The sequence below is a fragment of the Pyrenophora tritici-repentis genome, chromosome 10 (assembly GCF_003171515.1).
Source record: "Pyrenophora tritici-repentis strain M4 chromosome 10, whole genome shotgun sequence".
NCBI lineage: Eukaryota > Fungi > Ascomycota > Dothideomycetes > Pleosporales > Pleosporaceae > Pyrenophora > Pyrenophora tritici-repentis.
Genome location: NC_089399.1, coordinates 1 through 18,973, shown reverse-complemented (window position 1 = coordinate 18,973; position 18,973 = coordinate 1). Strand labels below are relative to the sequence as shown.

The following is an 18,973-nucleotide window of genomic DNA, read 5'->3' as shown; positions in this document are numbered from 1 at the left end:
TATACTAGAACCAGGGGTTTATCCCATTAAACTTCAGGAGTACATCCCATTTTTAGTCTATAGTCGAAATTACTCCAAATTTAGACATATAACTCAGCATACGTAGACGCACAATCTGACGAATTTACAGCGCAGCAGACTATGTGGTTCAGGAGCTTAGGGTTTGGTGTTCTTGGTTAGGGTTACGCGTCTGGGGGGTCAGGAGGTCGCGAGGCTCGGCACCCCGCCGCGCGCGCGCCGCCGGAGTAAGCACCGAGAGAGCGATCAACAGCGCGTGTATATAAGAAGCCGAGTAGAACAGGTAGGCGTCGATATTTCAACATGTCTAAACCTAGCATCGAGTGCCAGTATTTCGAGCATGTGCCTGAGCACAGCGTAGCGGCATGCAGAGAGTGCAGATATGCAGTATGGCCAGATCAGATTGAGGGCCATCTACAGAAGCAGCATAAGGTTAGTTACAAGGAGGCTGAGGCAGTTGGACAGCAGGTTCGCAGCTGGGCTGGGTTAGTCCAGTACCCTAGTGAGCTCGAGGTGCCGACTGGTGCTCCAAAGCCTGTGCGGCAATTGCCAGTGTATACAGACGGGATGTTATGCCAATTTGACTCCAGCTGCTGCTATTATGTAGCAAGAAGTAAGGAGGCTATACGAAAGCATTGGCGTAAGGACCATCAAGGATGGTCAGCAGGGAAGAAGCGAGGGCGGCCAAGTCGAACCAGGCAGAAGAGCGTGCAGGCACATATGGATAAGGGGTACCGGCTGGTCCATTGCCAGCGATTATTCAGCAGCCGGCATGGATCGCAGTACTTTGAGGTCCAGGCACCCAGCCAGGATGGAGAAGGCCCCGAAATCGTGCCCGTAGACGGGGCAGCAGCATGGGCGCGAGTGGGCGAGCAGATGGCCAAGGCGTGGGCAGACATCGAGAAGCGGGCGCAGACGACGATCCAGGAGGGCGAGCGCGACGAGGTGAACCCATGGCTGGAGCGGACGCAGTGGTTGCCGTACCTAGTGGGCATGGAGAGGCCGGATTTGTTAGCGTGCATCGAGGAGCCCGTGGCAGAGCCAGATGCCAGGCAGGAGCAGCAGGCCGAGCCGGTGGAAGCAGCGATTTGGGCAGCCATGGATGGATTGGCGCGGTTCAGCCAGGCATCCATTATTGACCGGATTGGCGTGTTTATACGGTTGGAGGCAATTCGCACAGAGATGCACCAAACCCGGTTCCAGCCGTTACAGCCGTATATGGACAAGAACGCCATTGTCAAGCACACACGACCGTGGCAGCAGATGTTAATGTTTTTTGCACGCACACAGAAAGAGCACGGGTGGAAGAGCCCCAAGTATCGGTTTACGCGCCGGCAGCGAGAGGCATGGGAGGTGTTAATCGAACAGGCAAAGCGGAGCATAGAGGGAGACGAAGAAGATGAAGCCGAGGATATGGACGAAGAGAGAGAAGAGCTGGACGAGGAGATGATGGACGACATAGACGAGGCGATAGAGGTAGCTGAGGAAGAGCCAGGTCAGGGAGAAGGCCCCGAGCCTAAGAAGTTGTCTAAGATACAGAAAGCGTGTTTGGAGTTTTGCATTGCATTACTTAACCACCGCATCACCCGTAGAGAGTATGACAGCCCGCTAGACTCCGCAACAATCAATTCAATCCGGTCACTCTCCTAGACCCACTTACCTATCTAGGTAGGGCTTAAACTCCTATAGGTAACTACTAGGCTTAAAGCGGTAATCAATCAATCCAATCTGAACCTTCTAGGACCCACTTAATTGATTGTTGCGGACTGTGCAGCCCGCTGGTGTGCGCGTTGGCGGTGCTGGGCGTCAAGGAGGACGGATGGAAGGGGCCGGAGCAGTACCCGCCGATATTATCGGCGGTGATCAAGATCGCTCGGTTTATGGTCGTGCAGAAGGGACTAGAAATGTCAGGGCCCGAGGAGGATAGCGGCGATGAGACAGACGACGACTTAGATGACAGCGCGTACGAGAGCGGGCCAAGCCAGCGACGGCGTCCCAAGGGGTGTTTGCAGTTAGTGCAGAAGATGATGGACCGGTTCATGGTGCGCGGCAGCCATAGCCCCATGCAGTGGATGTTGGATTTGCGGACGTATGGATTGAAGATCCATTACAACACTACAACCCGCGGGCATGTAGAGTGGACGAACGGCGACGAGCTGCTGTACAAAGAGCTGCATTTTAGCATGGCGCAGTTCCGCGGCATGGTACATGGGCTGGCTAGCGAGAGCCGGCGATTATTAACAGAGGAGTTAATGTTTAGCAGCAAGGCAGCGCCGGTGCCGGCAGTGCCATGGGAGAGCATACGTGACAACCCAACCGACGAGCGGCCAGGATGGAACTTTTTGAAGGATCATCGCACAAACATGCCCGTCAACGGCGAGAGGTGGTTATTTGAGCGGGTAGGCGAGAGCGCCAGCATCCGGAGTCGGTTCATGAAGCCCGGGACGCAGTCAGGGGTAGACCGACAGGCAATAGAGCGATACATGGACCGGGTGGTAGAATTTCGCGAGAAGCTGGCGGTGTTAATGCATATAACGGGTGGGCAGCCAGCGCGAGGGCCAGAGCTACTGAGCGTACGGCATAGCAACACAGTGCAAGGGGGGCATCGCAATATATTCATCGAGGACGGCATGGTGGTGTTTGTGACACGGTACCACAAGGGATACAAAGTCAGCGGCGACGTCAAGATTATCCATCGATATTTGCCGCGCGAGGTGGGCGAGCTGGTAGTGTGGTATATGTGGCTGGTGTTGCCGTTCCAGCAGCGGCTCGAGGCGTTGGTGTGGGAGAAGGAGGCAGTTTCGTCGCATATGTGGCCAGCAGACCCCAGCGGCCGCAAGTGGACGACCGATCGGCTGCGGGAGGCGTTGAAGCGCGAGAGCCGGATCGCGATGGGCCAGGAGTGGACGTTTGCCGGGTACCGGGAGATGGCGATTGGCATCAGCCGGCGGTTTTTGCGTGGATCGACAGCGTTCCAGGCAGATGAGGGCGAGGAGAATAAGGAGTGGGCTGAGGAGCAGGCAGGAGATTCGATTGCCGACGAGCAGGCGGGCCATACGTCGCACGTGGCGGGACTGGTATACGCGCGAGGGATCATGGAGCAGTCAGGGCCGTGGCGGATAGGCGGCAGCAGTTCCGGGCATCGAGCACGGATTGGCATAGATTTTTGGGCTTCCAGGCAGGCTTGGACGACCAGAGAAGAAGCAGCAAGCGGAAGAGAGCGCCGTTTGAGAGCGAGGCAGACGAGGCAAGGGTGGATCGGTGGCAGCGGCTGAGGAAGATGGACGCGAGAGCGCAGCTGAAGCGCATGATGGGCGAGGAGGCCAAGTTCCGGGGGTGCAGGAGGCAGCGATCAAAGCCATCACAGCAGGCGAGAGTCCCGTAGTAGCGGTGATGCCGACGGGGGCAGGCAAGAGCTTGTTGTTCATGTTGCCGGCGTGGGCAGAGCAGGGCGGCACGACGGTGGTGGTAGTGCCGTTGATCGCGTTGCGTGGCGACATGGCACAGCGGTGCAAGAAGCTAGGGATATCGTGCGTAGAGTGGCAGAGTCGGCGTCCGCCAGACGCAGCAGCGGTGGTGTTAGTGACGCCCGAGTCGGCAGTTGGAGAGGAATTTGCAACGTTTTTAAACCGGCTACGAGCGACGCGGCAGCTAGATCGGATTATTATCGACGAGTGCCATATCGTGTTAAACCGGCAGTACACGTTCCGCAAGCAGATGCAGCAGCTAGGTAAGCTAGTGGCTGTAGAGACGCAGATGGTCATGTTAACAGCAACGTTGCCACCCAGCGAGGAGGACGAGTTATTCCGGCGAATGCATTTTGAGCGTGGGCAGGTAAGAATGTTTAGGGCACCAACAGCACGGAGCAACATAGCGTACCGGGTGGTAAGGGTAGAGAAGGAGAGGAAGAGACAGGAGGTAGAGGCAACGGTGTTGGCGATGGTACAGCAGAAGGTCCGAAAGTATAAGAGCGGCAAGATTGTAGTGTACGGCAACTCAGTGCCAAAGGTCAAGGGGTTAGCCGAGAAGCTCAAGTGCCATGCGTATCATCACCACGCGGTTGGCAAGGCAAGCATGTTGGAGGAGTTCATGGGCGGCAAGCAGCGGGTGATTGTGGCAACCAGCGCGTTGGGCATGGGAGTGGACGTGCCCGATATCCGGTGCATTGTCCACATGGATTGGCCGTTTAGCGTGTTGGATTACGCGCAGGAGAGCGGGCGAGCCGGGCGAGACGGGGAGCGGAGCGAGGCCATCATGATGGTGCAGGACGGCGAGCAGCGAGCGGCGGATGACAAGCAGGGGGAGGCGGAGCAGCGGTTGGTGCGAGCATACGTCGAAGGCATAGACGAGGCGGCGACATGTAGACGGGTAATGTTGGACGGGTATTTAGACAGGCGCGAGGCCGAGCGAGCTCGGTGCGAGGAGGGAGAGGAGAGGTGTGACGTATGCATGAGAGCCGACGGGGAGGAGATGGAGGAGGAGGATGGAGGAGGAGGAGATGGAGGAGGAGATGGAGGAGGAGATGGAGGAGGAGATGGAAGAGATGGAGGAGGTGGAGGAGGTGGAGGAGGTGGAGGAGATGGAGGTGGTGGAGGTGGCCGAGGGCGGCAGCAGCAACGAAGAAGAGGCGGAGACATTGGAGAGGGAGCAAGAAGAGGCGCGGCAGGCGTTTAATCAGCAGCAACGAGAGCAAGGCGGCCCGCGACAGAGATTGATACAGCAGCGGCAGCAGGAGTTCGCCGACGTCGAGTGGCTGCGTAGGCAGCTGGCGCAATGGATAAACCGGTGTGGGTTATGCGAGGCGGTAGGGCAAGGATCGAGCGCACACGACGTACGGCAATGTTGGCGACAGGAGAGCCAGCGGATCAAGGAGTCGATTAAGAGGATGGAAGAGACAATTAAGTTTGAGCGTTATTCGGGCTGTTTTTGGTGTGGAGTGCCGCAGGAGATATGCAATCGGTGGGAAAGGAATAGTTTTGGGCGATATCAGAGAGTCCAAGACGGGGATTGCCAGTATAGAGGGGTATTAATAGGCGGGTTATTAAGTATAGCATTAGGGCGGAGCGAGGTAGGAAACCGATGGACGGCGCGGTTAGAGGAGTTCGGGGTTAGTAATTCAGGAGCAGGGCCGACGTTGTTTGAGTTTTTAGGAAAAAAGCGATTGTTAGAGACGGTTGAGAGCAATAACTTAGCAGGAGAGTTTTGTTGGATTACAAGATTAATAGGCGAGTAGAGGAAATATAGAGAGTTGTAACGTTGACGAGGGTAGCTCCAACAGCTCGAGTAGGTCGGATAGTGTAAGCAGCGATAAAGGCAAGAGCAGCAAGATCAGCGAGAGCGTAGGCAGGGTTAGCAGCAAGAGAGATAGCAGCAACAGTGACGATAGTAGCAGCAGTAAGAGTAGCGACGAAGGCGAGGGCAGCGAGAGCAGTGATCAAGGCGAGAGCAGCGAGAGTAGTGACGAAGGCGAGGGTAGTAAAGATATTAGAGGTAGCGAAAGCAGCGGCAACAGCGAGAGCAATGAGAGCAACGACAAAGACGAGGGCAGAGAAGGTAACGAGAGCGGCGAGAGCAGTAAGAGCGCAGGCAGCGTTGGTAGCGAGAGCAATAGCTGCAACAGTGGCGATAGTGGCGATAGCGAGGGCAGCGACGACGGCGAGGATGGCGAGGATGGCGAGGATGGCGAGGACAGCGAGGGCAACTTGATGGCAGGTAGCGAAAGCAGTAATAGCAGCTTGAGCAGGGAGGAAAAGCGAGGGTCGTGACGACGGCGAGAGTAGCTCCGATAGCGAGAGCAGCAAGAGCGAGAGCAGCAAGAGCGGCAAGAGCAACGAGAGCGAGGCAGGCGAGGCAGGCGAGAGCAACGAGATGGCAAGTAGCGAGAGCGAGGCAGGCGAGGCAGGCGAGAGCAACGAGATGGCAAGTAGCGAGAGCGTAGGGAGCGAGAGAGGCGAGAGAAATAAGAGCAGCGACATGATAGGTACCGTTGGCAGCGAGAGCATCGAGAGCCGCGCATATAGCGAGAGTAACGAGAACAGAGCGAGTAGCGAGAGCAGCGACGACGGTAAGGACAGCGAGAGCAGGAGCCGCAGCGGCGAAAGGAGTTGTAGAAGCCGTAGCAGCGGTAGGAAGTGAGAAGCAGCGAGAGTAGCGCGAGCAGTGGGGGGACAGCAGGGACAGCGAGAGCAGTAGGGAAAGCAAGAGCAGGGGCAGAAGTAGTTATAGCGGCCGCAGGCGTAGTAGGAGCGGTGGGGAGTGAGGAGCAGAAGCGAGGATATCGATAGCAGCGAGAGCAGCGAGGACGGCGGGGATAGTAGGGATAGCGGGATCAGCTGTGAGAGAAGCGAGGATAGCGAGAGTAGGAAAGCAGGAGCCGCAGGCGCGATAGAAGTAAGAGTAGCAAGAGCAGTAAGAGCAGGATGTGTAGCCGCGAGGATAGAGGCAATTAAGGTAATTAAGGTGATTGCGATGATTGCGAGGACAGTAAGAGCAACAAGGGCAGCGCAAGAAAGGGGCGAACGGCAAGGGAATTAACTATTAAGTTAATTGTAGCGATTGCAAGGACAGCGGGAACAGCGAGGATAGTAATGTAACGGGCTGAGCCCTAAGTCACATGACTAGTAGACTCCGCAACAATCAATTCAATCCGGTCACTCTCCTAGACCCACTTACCTATCTAGGTAGGGCTTAAACTCCTATAGGTAACTACTAGGCTTAAAGCGGTAATCAATCAATCCAATCTGAACCTTCTAGGACCCACTTAATTGATTGTTGCGGACTGTGATGACTAGGCTGCGAGCCTAGTCGCTTCCCCGGCAACGAGAGGGCCGTGCGCCAACCCAAACAAAGCGGGCTCGCCGCTCGCGTCTTACCTTCTTTCTTCATCTTGACTGTAAATAGCATCTGGACTAGGTAGCTGGAATACAGTTCCTACAGACCGTTCACATACAGTCAAGATCGCCCCGCGTCAGCTGGAGGAAGCAGCTGGGAAGAACGCAGAACCAAGTACTGTCCTAGATACAGTTACTTACGCCTCGATAGACATAGACGGCCACCAGCAGAAACGCGTCTTCTTCTACGTTGTACCTGGCCTGACTTACGACGTGATTCTGGGAAAGCCCTGGTTAGAGGATGCCGACGTCACAATTTCGGCCAAACAAGGCTGCCTGGATATCGGCGCATCAAACATCCGCGCATGGAACCACAAGAAAGCGTCATACAAGCCACCACCAATGAAGGCTACTCAGGTGATGGCTTCCGCATTCATGGCGGAGGTGAGAAGAAGCCGTAGGAAGAACAAAGGAGACGGTATTGCGCTCGACACTGGACTGTTCGCTGTTTCCATCGCCGACATTGAGAAAGCTTTGAAACCGCGCAAACGATCCGATCCGAAGACGAAGCTCCCACCCCAGTACCACCAATGGCTGAAGGCTTTCGACCATTTCCTAGCTGAGAAACTTCCCCCGCATCGTAAAGGCGTTGATCTCCACATTGAGATTGAAAAGGATCAAGACGGAAACGAGAAGACCATTCCATGGGGTCCGCTCTACGGCATGAGCCGAGAAGAGTTACTAGTGCTTAGGAAAACTCTCACCGAGCTGTTAGACAAGGATTTTATCCGCGCTAGTAACTCTCCCGCAGCCGCACCCGTCCTAATGGTTAAAAAGCCAGGAGGGGGCATCCGATTTTGCGTTGACTACCGAGGCTTGAACAACATCACCAGGAAGGACCGTTACCCTCTGCCTCTATTCACAGAAACACTGAGAAATGTGGCCAAAGCTAAATGGTTCACAAAACTTGACGTTATCGCAGCCTTCCACAAGATCCGTGTGGCCAAAGGAGAGGAATGGAAGACAGCTTTCCGAACAAGATACGGCCTATTCGAATGGCGGGTTGCTCCCTTCGGACTAACAGGAGCACCAGCCGCATTTCAACGCTACGTAAATAGTGTTCTGCAGGATTACCTTGACGACTTTGTTTCAGCCTACGTTGACGACATCTTGATCTACTCGTCAGGATCGCTTCAGGATCACAGAGAGAAGGTTGGAAAGGTTCTTCAACGCCTCATAGACGCTGGACTGCAGATTGATATCGACAAGTGCGAGTTCGAGACTAAACGAGTTAAATACCTCGGGTACATTGTGGAAGCAGAAGTGGGTATTCGAGTTGACCCTGAAAAGATTATCGCAATCCGCGAATGGGCTACACCAACGTCAGTTAAGGCTATCCGAGCATTTATTGGTTTTGCCAACTTCTACCGAGTTTTTATACCGAACTTCTCGGACATTGCTGAACCGCTCATCAACCTAACTAAGAAAGAGATGGTTTTTCATTGGGACGAGGCTTGCAATCAAGCATTTGAAACGATTAAGGAACTTCTCATTACAGCACCAATACTCGGCCATTTTGATCCAGAGAAGGACACCTTAGTAGAAGCCGACTCCTCAGGACATGCAACTGGCGGCCTATTGCTGCAGAAGGACAAGAACAACAACTGGCAACCCGTTGCTTACTACTCAAAGAAGCACTCACCAACAGAGGCCAATTATCCAATTCATGACAAGGAGCTTCTAGCTATTGTTCGTTGCTTAGAAGCATGGGCTCCTGAACTACGTATGGTTAGGAAGTTTACAGTTCTGACGGACCACAAGAACCTCCAATACTTCTACCGCGAACGACAGCTGTCTGAAAGACAAGTACGTTGGTCAGAGTTTCTCTCACGATTCGACTTCTCCCTGGAATGGAAACCTGGAAAGACTATGGGAAAACCCGACGCCCTATCACGACGAGAACAAGACCTACCCGCCAACTATGACGATGAACGAATACGGTCTCGATTTATCCGTCTCTTCCAGAGCAAGCACTTGCGGAGTGTTCAAATCCAGTCTCTATCGTCTGAGGAGATTGACTTCACAAAAGAGATACGCATGTTTGAGGACCAGGAGATGCAGAATCTGTGGCACCGAAGCCGCCAAGAAGATAAGCTTTATCAGGAGCTTACTACACTAGTAGCAAATAAGGAGAGGAACCTCCCTACTAAGCTTCAGAAGGAGAAGTTAGTGAGTATAGCAGAATGCACCCTAGACGAGAGAGGCTTGTTACGATTTCGAGACCGGACATGGATCCCTCACTGCGAACCACTCCGCACGCGAATCATTCAAAATATTCACGACTCGCATATTACTGGCCACCCCGGACGAGATCTTACCTACTCAATCTTATCAAGGCAGTTCTTCTGGTCAGGTGCAGCAAGCGACGTGCGACGCTTTGTCCGTAACTGCGAGATTTGCGGAAGGAATACGATATGGAGAGAAACAAAGAAGGGCCTCCTTAAACCATTACCGATCCCAGAACGTATATGGGGGGAACTTTCAATCGATTTCATTACCGACTTGCCGCCATCTGGACGGGATAACGCAACGAACTGTATGGTGGTCACTGATCGGCTGACAAAGGGAATTGAACTAGAAGGTATGCACGATATCTCGGCACAAGCCGTAGCACAACGACTTTTCGAACGGCATTATCCTATTCACGGTATTCCAACGGCAATTACGAGCGATAGAGGACCACAATTCGTTAGCGATCTTTGGAAGCATTTCTGTAAGCTCCTTAGCGTTGAGCAACGCCTGTCGACTGCCTACCATCCGCAAACCGATGGTGCAACAGAACGAATGAATCAAGAGATTGAAAAGATGATTCGAATCTGGGCCACGTACACGCAAGAAAACTGGCTGGCACTTTTACCTGTCGTTATGGGAGCAATCAACAACCGCGAGGCCTCATCCACTGGCCTAAGCCCCTTCTATTTCATGCACGGATATCACAATGAACCTATTCAGCTAGTAGAGGATCGAACTATTCAGGACCGACCAAAGAAAGATGGCGAAGCACTAGCAGAAGGCTTCCTCAAAAGACTCCAAGATGCAACAGAGTGGGCCCAAGCCGCGATCGCGATGACACAAGAGAAACAGCAGCATCAGGCTAATAAGACAAGAACAGCAGCGCCCCAATACAAGGAGGGAGACTGGGTGTTTCTAAACCTTAGAAACGTGAAGACAACACGACCTTCCAAGAAGCTAGACTGGTTGCATGGAAAGTATAAAGTCTTGAAGCAGGTCAACTCCCACTCTTATAAGCTTGACGTTCCGGGAAAAATCCATCCTGTCTTTCACGTAGACCTGCTTCGCTACGCGCCTGACGACTCTTTCCCATCGCAGAAAGTTGGAGACACTCAGCCAGGGCCTATACTTATAGATGGAGACGAGTTATGGCTGGTTGAGCGTATTCTGGGCGAACGGACAATAGGGCAAGGAGGGAAAGGAATCAAGGAGGCATATGTGAAGTGGGTGGACTATACTGAACCGACATGGGAACCAGTGAGCAACGTACTAAAGACTGACGCTTGGAAGAAATGGAAAAAACTACACGCTAAAGGGAAAGGAGGGGGGTAATGTAACGGGCTGAGCCCTAAGTCACATGACTAGGCTGCGAGCCTAGTCGCTTCCCCGGCAACGAGAGGGCCGTGCGCCAACCCAAACAAAGCGGGCTCGCCGCTCGCGTCTTACCTTCTTTCTTCATCTTGACTGTAAATAGCATCTGGACTAGGTAGCTGGAATACAGTTCCTACAGACCGTTCACAAGTAAGGGCAGTAAGGGTAGAAAGGACAGCGGAAGCAGCGAGGACAACGAGGACAGCGAGGATTGTAAGGACAGCGGAAGCAGCGAGGACAACGAGGACAGCGAGGATTGTAAGGACAGCGGAAGCAGCGAGGATAATGAGGACAGCGAGGATAGTAAGAACAGCGAGGATAGTAAGGACAGTAAGAGTAGCGAGGATAGCGAAAGTAGGAGAGTAGCAGTAGCAATAGCAGTAGCCGGAGGTGTATATAAGCTGTAAGAGGTAAGAGGTAGAAGTAAGGATATTATAAGCAGCAAGGATAGCAGGGGCAGAAGCGGCAACAGGTGCAGGGGTAGTAGGAGTAGTAATAAGAATATTAAGAGCAGTGCAAGTTACAAGGACAAGGGACAAAGTAAGGACAGTAGAGATAGTAAGAGTATCAGGAGCAGCGAGAACAGAAGCCGTAGGATTGATAGCGAAGATATTAAGAGCAGCAAGGAAAGCGAAAGTAGCGAGGGTAGTAAGAGCAGCGACAAGAGGAGCGGTAGCGGCCGCCGAAACCGCAGTTACCGCAGGTGGAGGAGGCGTAGGAGGTAAGGGGCAGAAGAGAGCAGTAGAGACAGCGGGAACAGCGGGGAAAGCGAGAGCAGCAAGAAGGACGGGGATAGTAGAGATAGAGGAAGTGGCGAGAGCAGAAGCAGTAATAGGGAGGATTGCGGAATGCGGAGGAGTAAGAGCGGTAGGAGTAAGAGTAGCAAGAGCAGGACGTAGAAGTAAGAGCCGTAGGAGCAGGAGCAGTAAGAATAGCAGGAGTAGCAAGGGTAGGAGCTTTAAAGGCGGCAGCAACGAGGGTGTTACAAGCAGCGAAAATAATAGGAGCAGGGAGAGTGGTCGCAGTAAGGATAGCGATAGAAGCGAGGTTGGCGACAGCAGGGACAGTAGTAGTAGCAAGAATAGCGAGAGTAGCGAGAGCAATAGCAGTGAGAGCTAGAGCATTAAGAGTAGCAGCAATAAGAGCAGTAACCGTAGGAGTAGGCGCATTAAGAGTAAAAGCTGCAGGAGTAAGAGCAGTAAGGGCGGAAATAGTAGGAGCGTAATTAGCGAGAGCAGGAGCAGCGAGGACAGCAGGAGCAGCTGGAATGGAGAGAGCAGCAAGGACGGAGTGGATAGCAAGAATAGGAAGCGTAGGGGCCGCAGTGGCGATATTTGTAGAAGCGGCAGTAAACACAGGTGTAGTAGTAGCCGTAGGAGTAATAACGAGCATGTTAAAAGCAGCAAGGACGGCAGGAACAGCGGGAGTTGCAATAGTAGAACCCGTAACCGTAATTGAATAGACAGTAAGAGTGATAGTCGCGATAGAAGGAAAAGTTACAAGAATAGCAGCCGTAGCCGTGGTAGAAGCAAGAGTAATTATAATAGAGGCAAAGATAGTAACAGTAGTAAGAGTAATAAGCACAGTAAGGGTATAGTAAGAGCAAAAGTTTAAAGAAGAGTTATTTATGTTAAAAATAAGTATGCAGGTATAAAGCAAAGAAAAGAAAGATTCGAAAAGAGAGAGTATAAAGTTGGTGAGATTCATAATCGATAGATGAGGTAGGTAAAACAGGTATAGTTTGTAGTATATATTAGATAGTGTTTAAGAAAGAAATCAAGCATAGAATTAAGTAGGATTTAAGGATTAGGATTGTAGTAGAAGACAGAGCAAGTTATTAGGAATACATTAATAAGAAGATAGAAGAAAAGATTAAGTTTATATAAAAGTAGAGTCATAAGAAGAAGATATAAATAAAAAAGATATAAGAGATTATGTTTCAATAATATTAAAAAGAGATGTTAGAAAAGAAAGAAGAATAAAAGAAACCCGATATAATTTAAGAGGAGTATAGTAAAGGGAATAGAAGATAGGTAGAAGAAGAAAGAGAGAGAAAGATAAGGAAGTTTATAGAGAAGGACATAAGAAGCAAAAGATAAAGAGAAAGAAGGAGAAGTAAAGAAAATAGAAAGAGAAGTAAAGAAAAATATAGAGCAAGTAAAGAGAGAGTAGCAAGAACAGCAGTAGTAATAAGGATAAGGATAGAGTTAAGGTACAATACAATAATGCATAGTGGGTATTTAAGCAACAGTAGTAAGACGAGGCAGGCCGTGTTGGACGTGCATACAGTAGGTAGAGTTTAAGTTTACCGACGCAGAATAGTGATAGAGGTATATAGGGTAGTAGATAATGCGATGCGGTATATAGACGGCGGTAGGCGAAGGACAGAGCCGACACAATATACAACAGTATTAGAGAACTAAGAGGTAGTAGGCAAAGGAGATAGTTGAAGAAGTATTTAGGTTGTGTTTAGTATAGCGAATGGTATAACGTGTGTATACAAGCAATAAGAAGATAATAGATACGGAGGAGATTAGACAGCAGATATAAAAGATTGTTAGTTTCGAGGGTATTTATAGCAAGGTTGTTAGGATTAGTATAGGGAAGCAAGAATAGAGTAGCATAGGGATAGATAGGAGGTTAGTAGAACAGAGAGTTAAAGTAAATTTAATAGAGGGATTCGTAAGACAGTTTTAGAGCAAGTAGGGGTTAGGGTGTACAGAAACGAATAGGTTAATAAGAGAGTTTTATTAGAGTCAGCCGTTTATAATAGAGGAGAACAATAAACAACAGAGGTTATTGCAGAGAAGGGTATAGGCCGAGGTAAAGGGAAGAAGAGAGAAGATATAGTGGCAATAGGAAAAGTTTCCGAGTTAGGGTATTTAGTAGATGTTATATAGATTAAGTGATAAAAGCGAGTAAATTAGATTAAAAATAAGGAGAGATAGAAATAGATGAAGAGGAAAGGAAAGAAGAGAGAGGAACAGAAGAGAGAGAGGGGAAGGATGGATGTGGTGGAGAGGAGAGATGAGGAGGGGCAGGGAGGGTTGGAGCAGCAGGAGCAGGAGCAGGAGCGACAAGGCGGGTGGCGGAGGTGAATACAGCAGCGGCAACAGGAGTTTAGGGAGGTAGAGTAGTGAGGTAGGGAATTAGGATGGTAGGGGAATGGATAGGGAATATGCAAAGGGGCGGATAATGGGCGAAGCGAGGAAAATATAGGGAGATGTTGGTGAGGGGAGGGGGAAGTGTAAAAGAAGCGATTACGATTGTTTTAGAGCCGATTCAGTTTAAGGGTTATTAGGGGCGTTTTTGGTGGGAGGTAGAGTAGGAAAGGAATTGTTAGGGGCGGTATTAGAAGGTAAGAGATGCAAATTAACAGTATAAAGGAGTATTCACGGGGGGTTTATTAGGGCAGCGTTTAGGTAGAGGGAGGTAGGAAAGCGTTAGGGGGCGGGGTTAAAGGGAGAAGAGGATTTATAGTAGATAAGACAGGGTTAGGGGTATAGAAGGAAGAAAGGGTTAGGGTTACAGAATAAAGAGAGGGATAGGTAAGAAATGAATAGAAGAATAAAAATATTCATAAGGAGATAAAGGAGGATTAGATTACAGGCAAAATAAGGTAGAAGAGCAATTCGTTAGGTAGTATGTAGAGGGGAAAGAGTGGGTAATAAGATATAGAAGGCGAGTATTAGAAAAGTATTTGGAGGGGCAAGGAGGCGAAGAGAGATATAAAGAAGAGGAGGAGAGATTTTTAGTGTGTAGACAAGCGGACAAGGAGATAGACAGCAGCAAAGAGCAGTAATAAAGAGGAGATATAGTAGAGAGGAGGGTAGAGCAGTAGGAGCAGGAGCGACAAGGCGGGTAGTAGAGTTTAATACGGCAGTGATAACAGGAGTTTAGGCAGGTAGAGTAGTAAGACAGGCAATTAGGATAGTAGGGGAATAGATAGGGAATATGCGAAGGGCGGGTGATAAGCAAAGCGAGGACAAAATAGGGAGATGTTAGTGACGGGGAGGAGAAATACAAAAGAAGCAGTTAAGATTGTGTTAGAGTAGATTTGTATAAGGGTTATTCGTTATGTATTTAGTAGGGAGTTAGGCAGGAGAAATGTAAGGGGTAGGAGAGGAATTGTTCGGGCAGTATTGGATAGTACGAGACGCAAATTGATAGTGTAACAGAGTATTAATAGGGGGTTAATAGAGGAAGAGGTAGGGTAGAGGGAGGTAAGAGAGTAGTGGAGGGCGCGGTTAAAGGGGTTAGGGGTAGAGAGAGGAAGGGTCAGGGAGAGGAAGGGTCAGGGAGGGTAGAGAGGATCAGGGAGGGTAGAGAGGATCAGGGAGGGTAGAGAGGATCAGGGAGGGTAGAGAGGATCAGGGAGGGTAAAGAGGGTTAGGTATTATAGTATAAGAAGATAACTAGAGAAAGTAAGTAAAAAGAGTTAAGAATAATAAAGTGGATAGTAAATAATATATAGGGGGGTTTTAGAGAGGAGGAAATATAAGAGAGTTTACTAGAAAATAAGAAAGAGGGGTTTCAGAGTAGGCAGAAGCGTAAAGCAAGAGCATAGGGCAGAGGAAAAGAGGAAAAGAGGTAGAGTTTAAAGAAGGCCGCCGGTTGCGGTAAGGAAGATGCAAAGGCGAGAGTAGTAGAAGAGAATATAAGAGAGGATTATATGTTAGGGGTAAATAGGTAAGAGGGGGCGGGGATTTAGGGGCGCAAAAGGAGGGTAGAGAAAGAAAATACAAGAGAGGTAGAGGTAAAGGGTTAGAAAGAGAGTTAGAATAGAATTTTTATAAGATAAGGTAGGTTTAGAGGACGCAGAGTTGTAGAGCGAAGTAGAGGGTAGGGTGTAAGAGTAGAGAGTAAGGAGTTAAAAGAAGTTAGATAGGGCGTATAAGTAGTAACACCCCGTTTTTAGGGTTAAGAAGTATTTAGGAGGAGAAAGGGAGAAGTAGGAAAAGAAGAGGGAGAGTAAGAGTAAGCCGTAAGGTGTCACAAAGAGGGTAGAGTAAGAGTAGAGGAGAGAGTAGAGGGGTGGTGGGTGGACCCGTAAGGTGTTACAAAAAGGGTGGAGTAAGAGTAGTTATTGTAGGATTAATTAGGTTATAGGAACGCAGGCGGTGGAGTGAGTTCCGGGGGCGCAGTACAGCAAGTCAGACGGGGCAGATAGGACAGACAAGGAGGCGAAACAAGTAGTAAGGGGGAAGAGGAGGTTTCACAAGTAGGTAGGGCGAAGAGAGGGTTTCATAGGTAAGTAGGATATAAAGAGAAAGGGGAGTGTTAGGAAGAGATAAGTAAGGTATTATAAAGAAGAGGAGTATGTGTTATAAGGGTAGATAGTAGCGTGTAAAGAGTAGAGTAAAGAGTAGAGTAAAGAGTAGATAGTAGAGAGTGTAGGAAGTTAAGAAGGAGTAGAAGTGGTAAAGGAAGAGAGGGAGTAGGTAATAAAAACGGTAAGAGAGAGTAAAACGCAGAAGGAAAAGTAAAGAAAGTAGGTAAGTAAAGAGAAGTAGTAGGTAGTAGAAGAAGAGAAGTAGAGAAATAAAGAAAGGTTACAGGGTTAGGGAGAGTAAGAAGGGTAAGGGAGTAGGGATAATAGAAGAGGATAGAAGAGATAGTAAAAGAGAAAAAAAGAGAAGAGATATAAGAAGAGAGAAAGAGTGAAGAAGAGAGAGATGATAGTTAATATAATATAGAAAAGTAAGAAAATAGATATAAGAGAATAGAATAGTAATAAAGAGTAAGAGTAAGAGCAGAAGTAAAGGAAAGGAAGAGAGAGAAAAAGGAAAATGAGAAGTAGAAGTGAAGAAGAAAGAGAGCAAGAAAGAGAGCAAGAGTAAAGAAAAGGGTAAGAGTAGAAGTAGAAGTAGTGAAAGCGGTAAGAGAGAGTAAAGTAGGTAGTAGTAGAAGAAAGAAGTATAGAAAGGAAGTAAAGAGGAGTAGTAGGTAGTAGAAAAAGAGAAGTAGAGTGAGTAAAGAAAGTCGGAGAAGAAAGAGAAAAAGGGTGAGAAGAGGTAATGAGTAAGGAGTAGGAAGAGAAAGGTTAGAGAGTAGAGTTAAAAGTAAAAATTCGAAAGGGTTAGTAGAAGGAGAGAAAAAGGAAGGAGTAGGGAGTGAGGTAAGTAGGAGAGAAAGAGGTAGAAAGAAGAGGAAATAGGGAAAGTAAAGTAGATCAAGAGAGAGGAAAGGGAAGTTAGAGGAGTAAAAGAAGTTGAGAGAGGAAAAGAGGGGAGGTGTAGTAGTAGAGGGAGAGGGTAAGGAGAGATTGAGGGTAAGGGAGAGATTGAGGGTAAGGGAGAGATTGAGGGTAAGGGGAGATTGAGGGTAAGGAGAGAGTGAGGGTAAGGGATTTTAGGGAGGAGGAAATACAAGAGAGTTTAATAGAAAGCAAGAAAGAGGGGATTGAGAGTAGGCGGAAGGGCGAAGGGAGAGGGTAGGGCAGAGGAAAAGAGGTTAAGTTTCAAGAAGCCGGCCGTTGCGGTAATAATAATACAAAAGCGAGAGTAGTAGAAAAGAATATAAGAGAATATTATATTTTAGAGGTAGATAGATAAGAGAGGGCGCGGAGTTGTAGACGCAAAATAATAGTAGAGAAAGAAAATACAAGAGAGATAGAGGTAAAGGCAAAGAAAGAGAGTAAGAAGAGGAGTTTTATCAAGGTAAGATAGATTAAGGGGGCGCAGAGGGTAAATTGTAAGAGTAGAGAGTAGAGAAAGAAGAGAGAGAGAGTAAGAGTAAGCTGTAAGGTATCACAAAAAGGGTAGAGGAGAGGGTAGAGTAGAGAGAAGAAGTTTAACAAGTATAAGATAAAAGAAAGAAGAAATATAAAAGTAGAGAGAAGTAAAGAAGAAGAAGAGAATCGAAGAAGTATAGGAGGATAGAAAGAAAAGAAGGAGGTAAACGAAAAGAGAAAATAAATAAGAAGAGTATAAAAGAAGATAGTTAGAAATTAAGACGAAGTAGATAAGGAAAGAGGTATATTAGAAGAAGAAAGGATAAAGAGAAAAGAGAGGAAAGAAAAGTAGATTATTAAAAGAGAAAGAAGAAGGTAAGAGTAGAAGTAAGCGTAAAAGTAAGAGGAAAGAGAAAGAGAGTAAGAGTACGAGTAGGAGTAAAGGTAGTAATAATAGTATTAGTGAGTGTAAGAGTAAAGGGAATAATAAGAATAAGAGTAACGGTGATAAGGAGGGAGAAATAGAAGAGAAAAATAAAAAAGTATTATAAAGCGGTAAGAAAAGAAGAAGAAAATAAAGACAAAGGGAGAAATGTAAAAAGTAGAAAGAAGAGAAAAGAGAGTTAGAAAGTAGAAAGTAAGAATAGAAAAGTAGTGATTAGAGAGTAAGGAGAAGGAGTAGAAGTGCAGTATGTATAAAGAATAAATTAAGGAGAAGAGAGTAGAGAAAAAGATTAGAGGAAAGAAAGGTAAAGAGAAAAAGGTAGAAAGAGGAAAGTAGAGTAAAGAAGATAAAGAAGAGTAAGAAAGGGACAGTAGAGAAAAGAATAGGAAGAGGTAATAGGTAGAAAGTAGAAAGAAGATAATAGTAGAAAAGAAAAGAGAGAAATAGGTAGAAGAGTAGAGAGAAGAAGTTTAATAAGTAGAAGATAAAAGGGAGAAGAAATATAAGAGTAGGGGAGAGTAAAAAAGAACAGAGTTAAGGAAGAGGAAATAAGAAGAGTATAAAAGAAGATGGTATGAAGTATAGATAAAGTAGAGAAGAGGAGAAGAAAATTAGGAGAAGAAAAGATAGAGGGGTAAGAGAGGGAGAAGAAGATAAGAAGAATAGAGAGAGAGATAAGATTGTAAGTAAGAAAAAGAATAGAGGTAATAGTGAGAGTAGAGGTATTAAGAATAGTATTAGTTAGTATAATAGAAAGGGTAATAGAGATGGAGAAATAGAAGTAGAAGAGAAGAAAGAAAAAAGGAAATTAGAGGAGAAAGAGGTAAAAAAAGGATAAGGAAAGAAAAAAAGGAGATGAGAGATAAGAGAAGTAGAGAGAGTAGAAGAGAAGAAAGAGAAAAGAGGAAGTGAAAGAGAGGAGGAGAGAAAGTGAAAGAGAAGAGGGGAGAAAAGAGAAGAGAAGAAATAAAGAGAATAAAGGGAAAGTAGAGAGTGAAAGGGTAGAAGAGTAGAAAGAAGAGTTTATAGAGTAAAAGAGAAGAAGTAAAGAAAGTAAAGAGTGAAGGGATAGAAGAAGAAGAGTAGGGAATTAAAATGAAAAGGTAGGAGAGAAGAAGTAGAAAGTAAAGAAAATAAGAATAGGAGGTATAGAGAGTAGAATTGGAGAGTAGAAGAAAGAGGGAAGTTAGAGGAGAGTTAGAAGTTAGGAGAGTTGAGGAGGGGAGGGGTGGTGGTATAGGGTTAGGGTTAGGGGTTAGGGTTAGGGTTAGGGTTAGGGTTAGGGTTAGGGTTAGGGTTAGGGTTAGGGTTAGGGTTAGGGTTAGGGTTAGGGTTAGGTTAGGG

General features: G+C 47.9%; 5 protein-coding genes across 5 annotated transcripts; 3 read left to right on the top strand and 2 right to left on the bottom strand.

Annotated features, from left to right (window-relative positions):
- Nucleotides 1-321: 321 nt before the first annotated feature.
- Nucleotides 322-1,668, top strand: PtrM4_038260 (DUF3505 multi-domain protein; the record flags this gene model as incomplete). Its single annotated transcript, XM_066104273.1, has 1 exon — nucleotides 322-1,668. The coding sequence occupies one exon, from the start codon at nucleotides 322-324 to the stop codon at nucleotides 1,666-1,668; it is 1,347 nt and encodes a 448-aa protein (XP_065958837.1).
- Nucleotides 1,669-1,922: 254 nt separating this feature from the next.
- PtrM4_038250 (uncharacterized protein) lies at nucleotides 1,923-3,293 on the top strand (the record flags this gene model as incomplete). The annotated part of the gene is made up of 1 exon (XM_066104272.1): nucleotides 1,923-3,293. The coding sequence occupies one exon, from the start codon at nucleotides 1,923-1,925 to the stop codon at nucleotides 3,291-3,293; it is 1,371 nt and encodes a 456-aa protein (XP_065958836.1).
- Nucleotides 3,294-5,228: 1,935 nt separating this feature from the next.
- PtrM4_038240 (uncharacterized protein) lies at nucleotides 5,229-5,993 on the bottom strand (the record flags this gene model as incomplete). Its single annotated transcript, XM_066104271.1, has 1 exon — nucleotides 5,229-5,993. One exon carries the CDS (start codon nucleotides 5,991-5,993, stop codon nucleotides 5,229-5,231), a length of 765 nt encoding a protein of 254 aa, XP_065958835.1.
- A 638-nt stretch (nucleotides 5,994-6,631) lies between these two features.
- On the top strand, nucleotides 6,632-10,472 carry PtrM4_038230 (uncharacterized protein; the record flags this gene model as incomplete). The annotated part of the gene is made up of 2 exons (XM_066104270.1): nucleotides 6,632-6,698; nucleotides 6,919-10,472. The coding sequence occupies 2 exons, from the start codon at nucleotides 6,632-6,634 to the stop codon at nucleotides 10,470-10,472; spliced, it is 3,621 nt and encodes a 1,206-aa protein (XP_065958834.1).
- A 110-nt stretch (nucleotides 10,473-10,582) lies between these two features.
- PtrM4_038220 (ComEC, membrane metal-binding protein) lies at nucleotides 10,583-11,903 on the bottom strand (the record flags this gene model as incomplete). Its single annotated transcript, XM_066104269.1, has 2 exons — nucleotides 10,583-11,467; nucleotides 11,577-11,903. The coding sequence occupies 2 exons, from the start codon at nucleotides 11,901-11,903 to the stop codon at nucleotides 10,583-10,585; spliced, it is 1,212 nt and encodes a 403-aa protein (XP_065958833.1).
- Nucleotides 11,904-18,973: the final 7,070 nt, after the last annotated feature.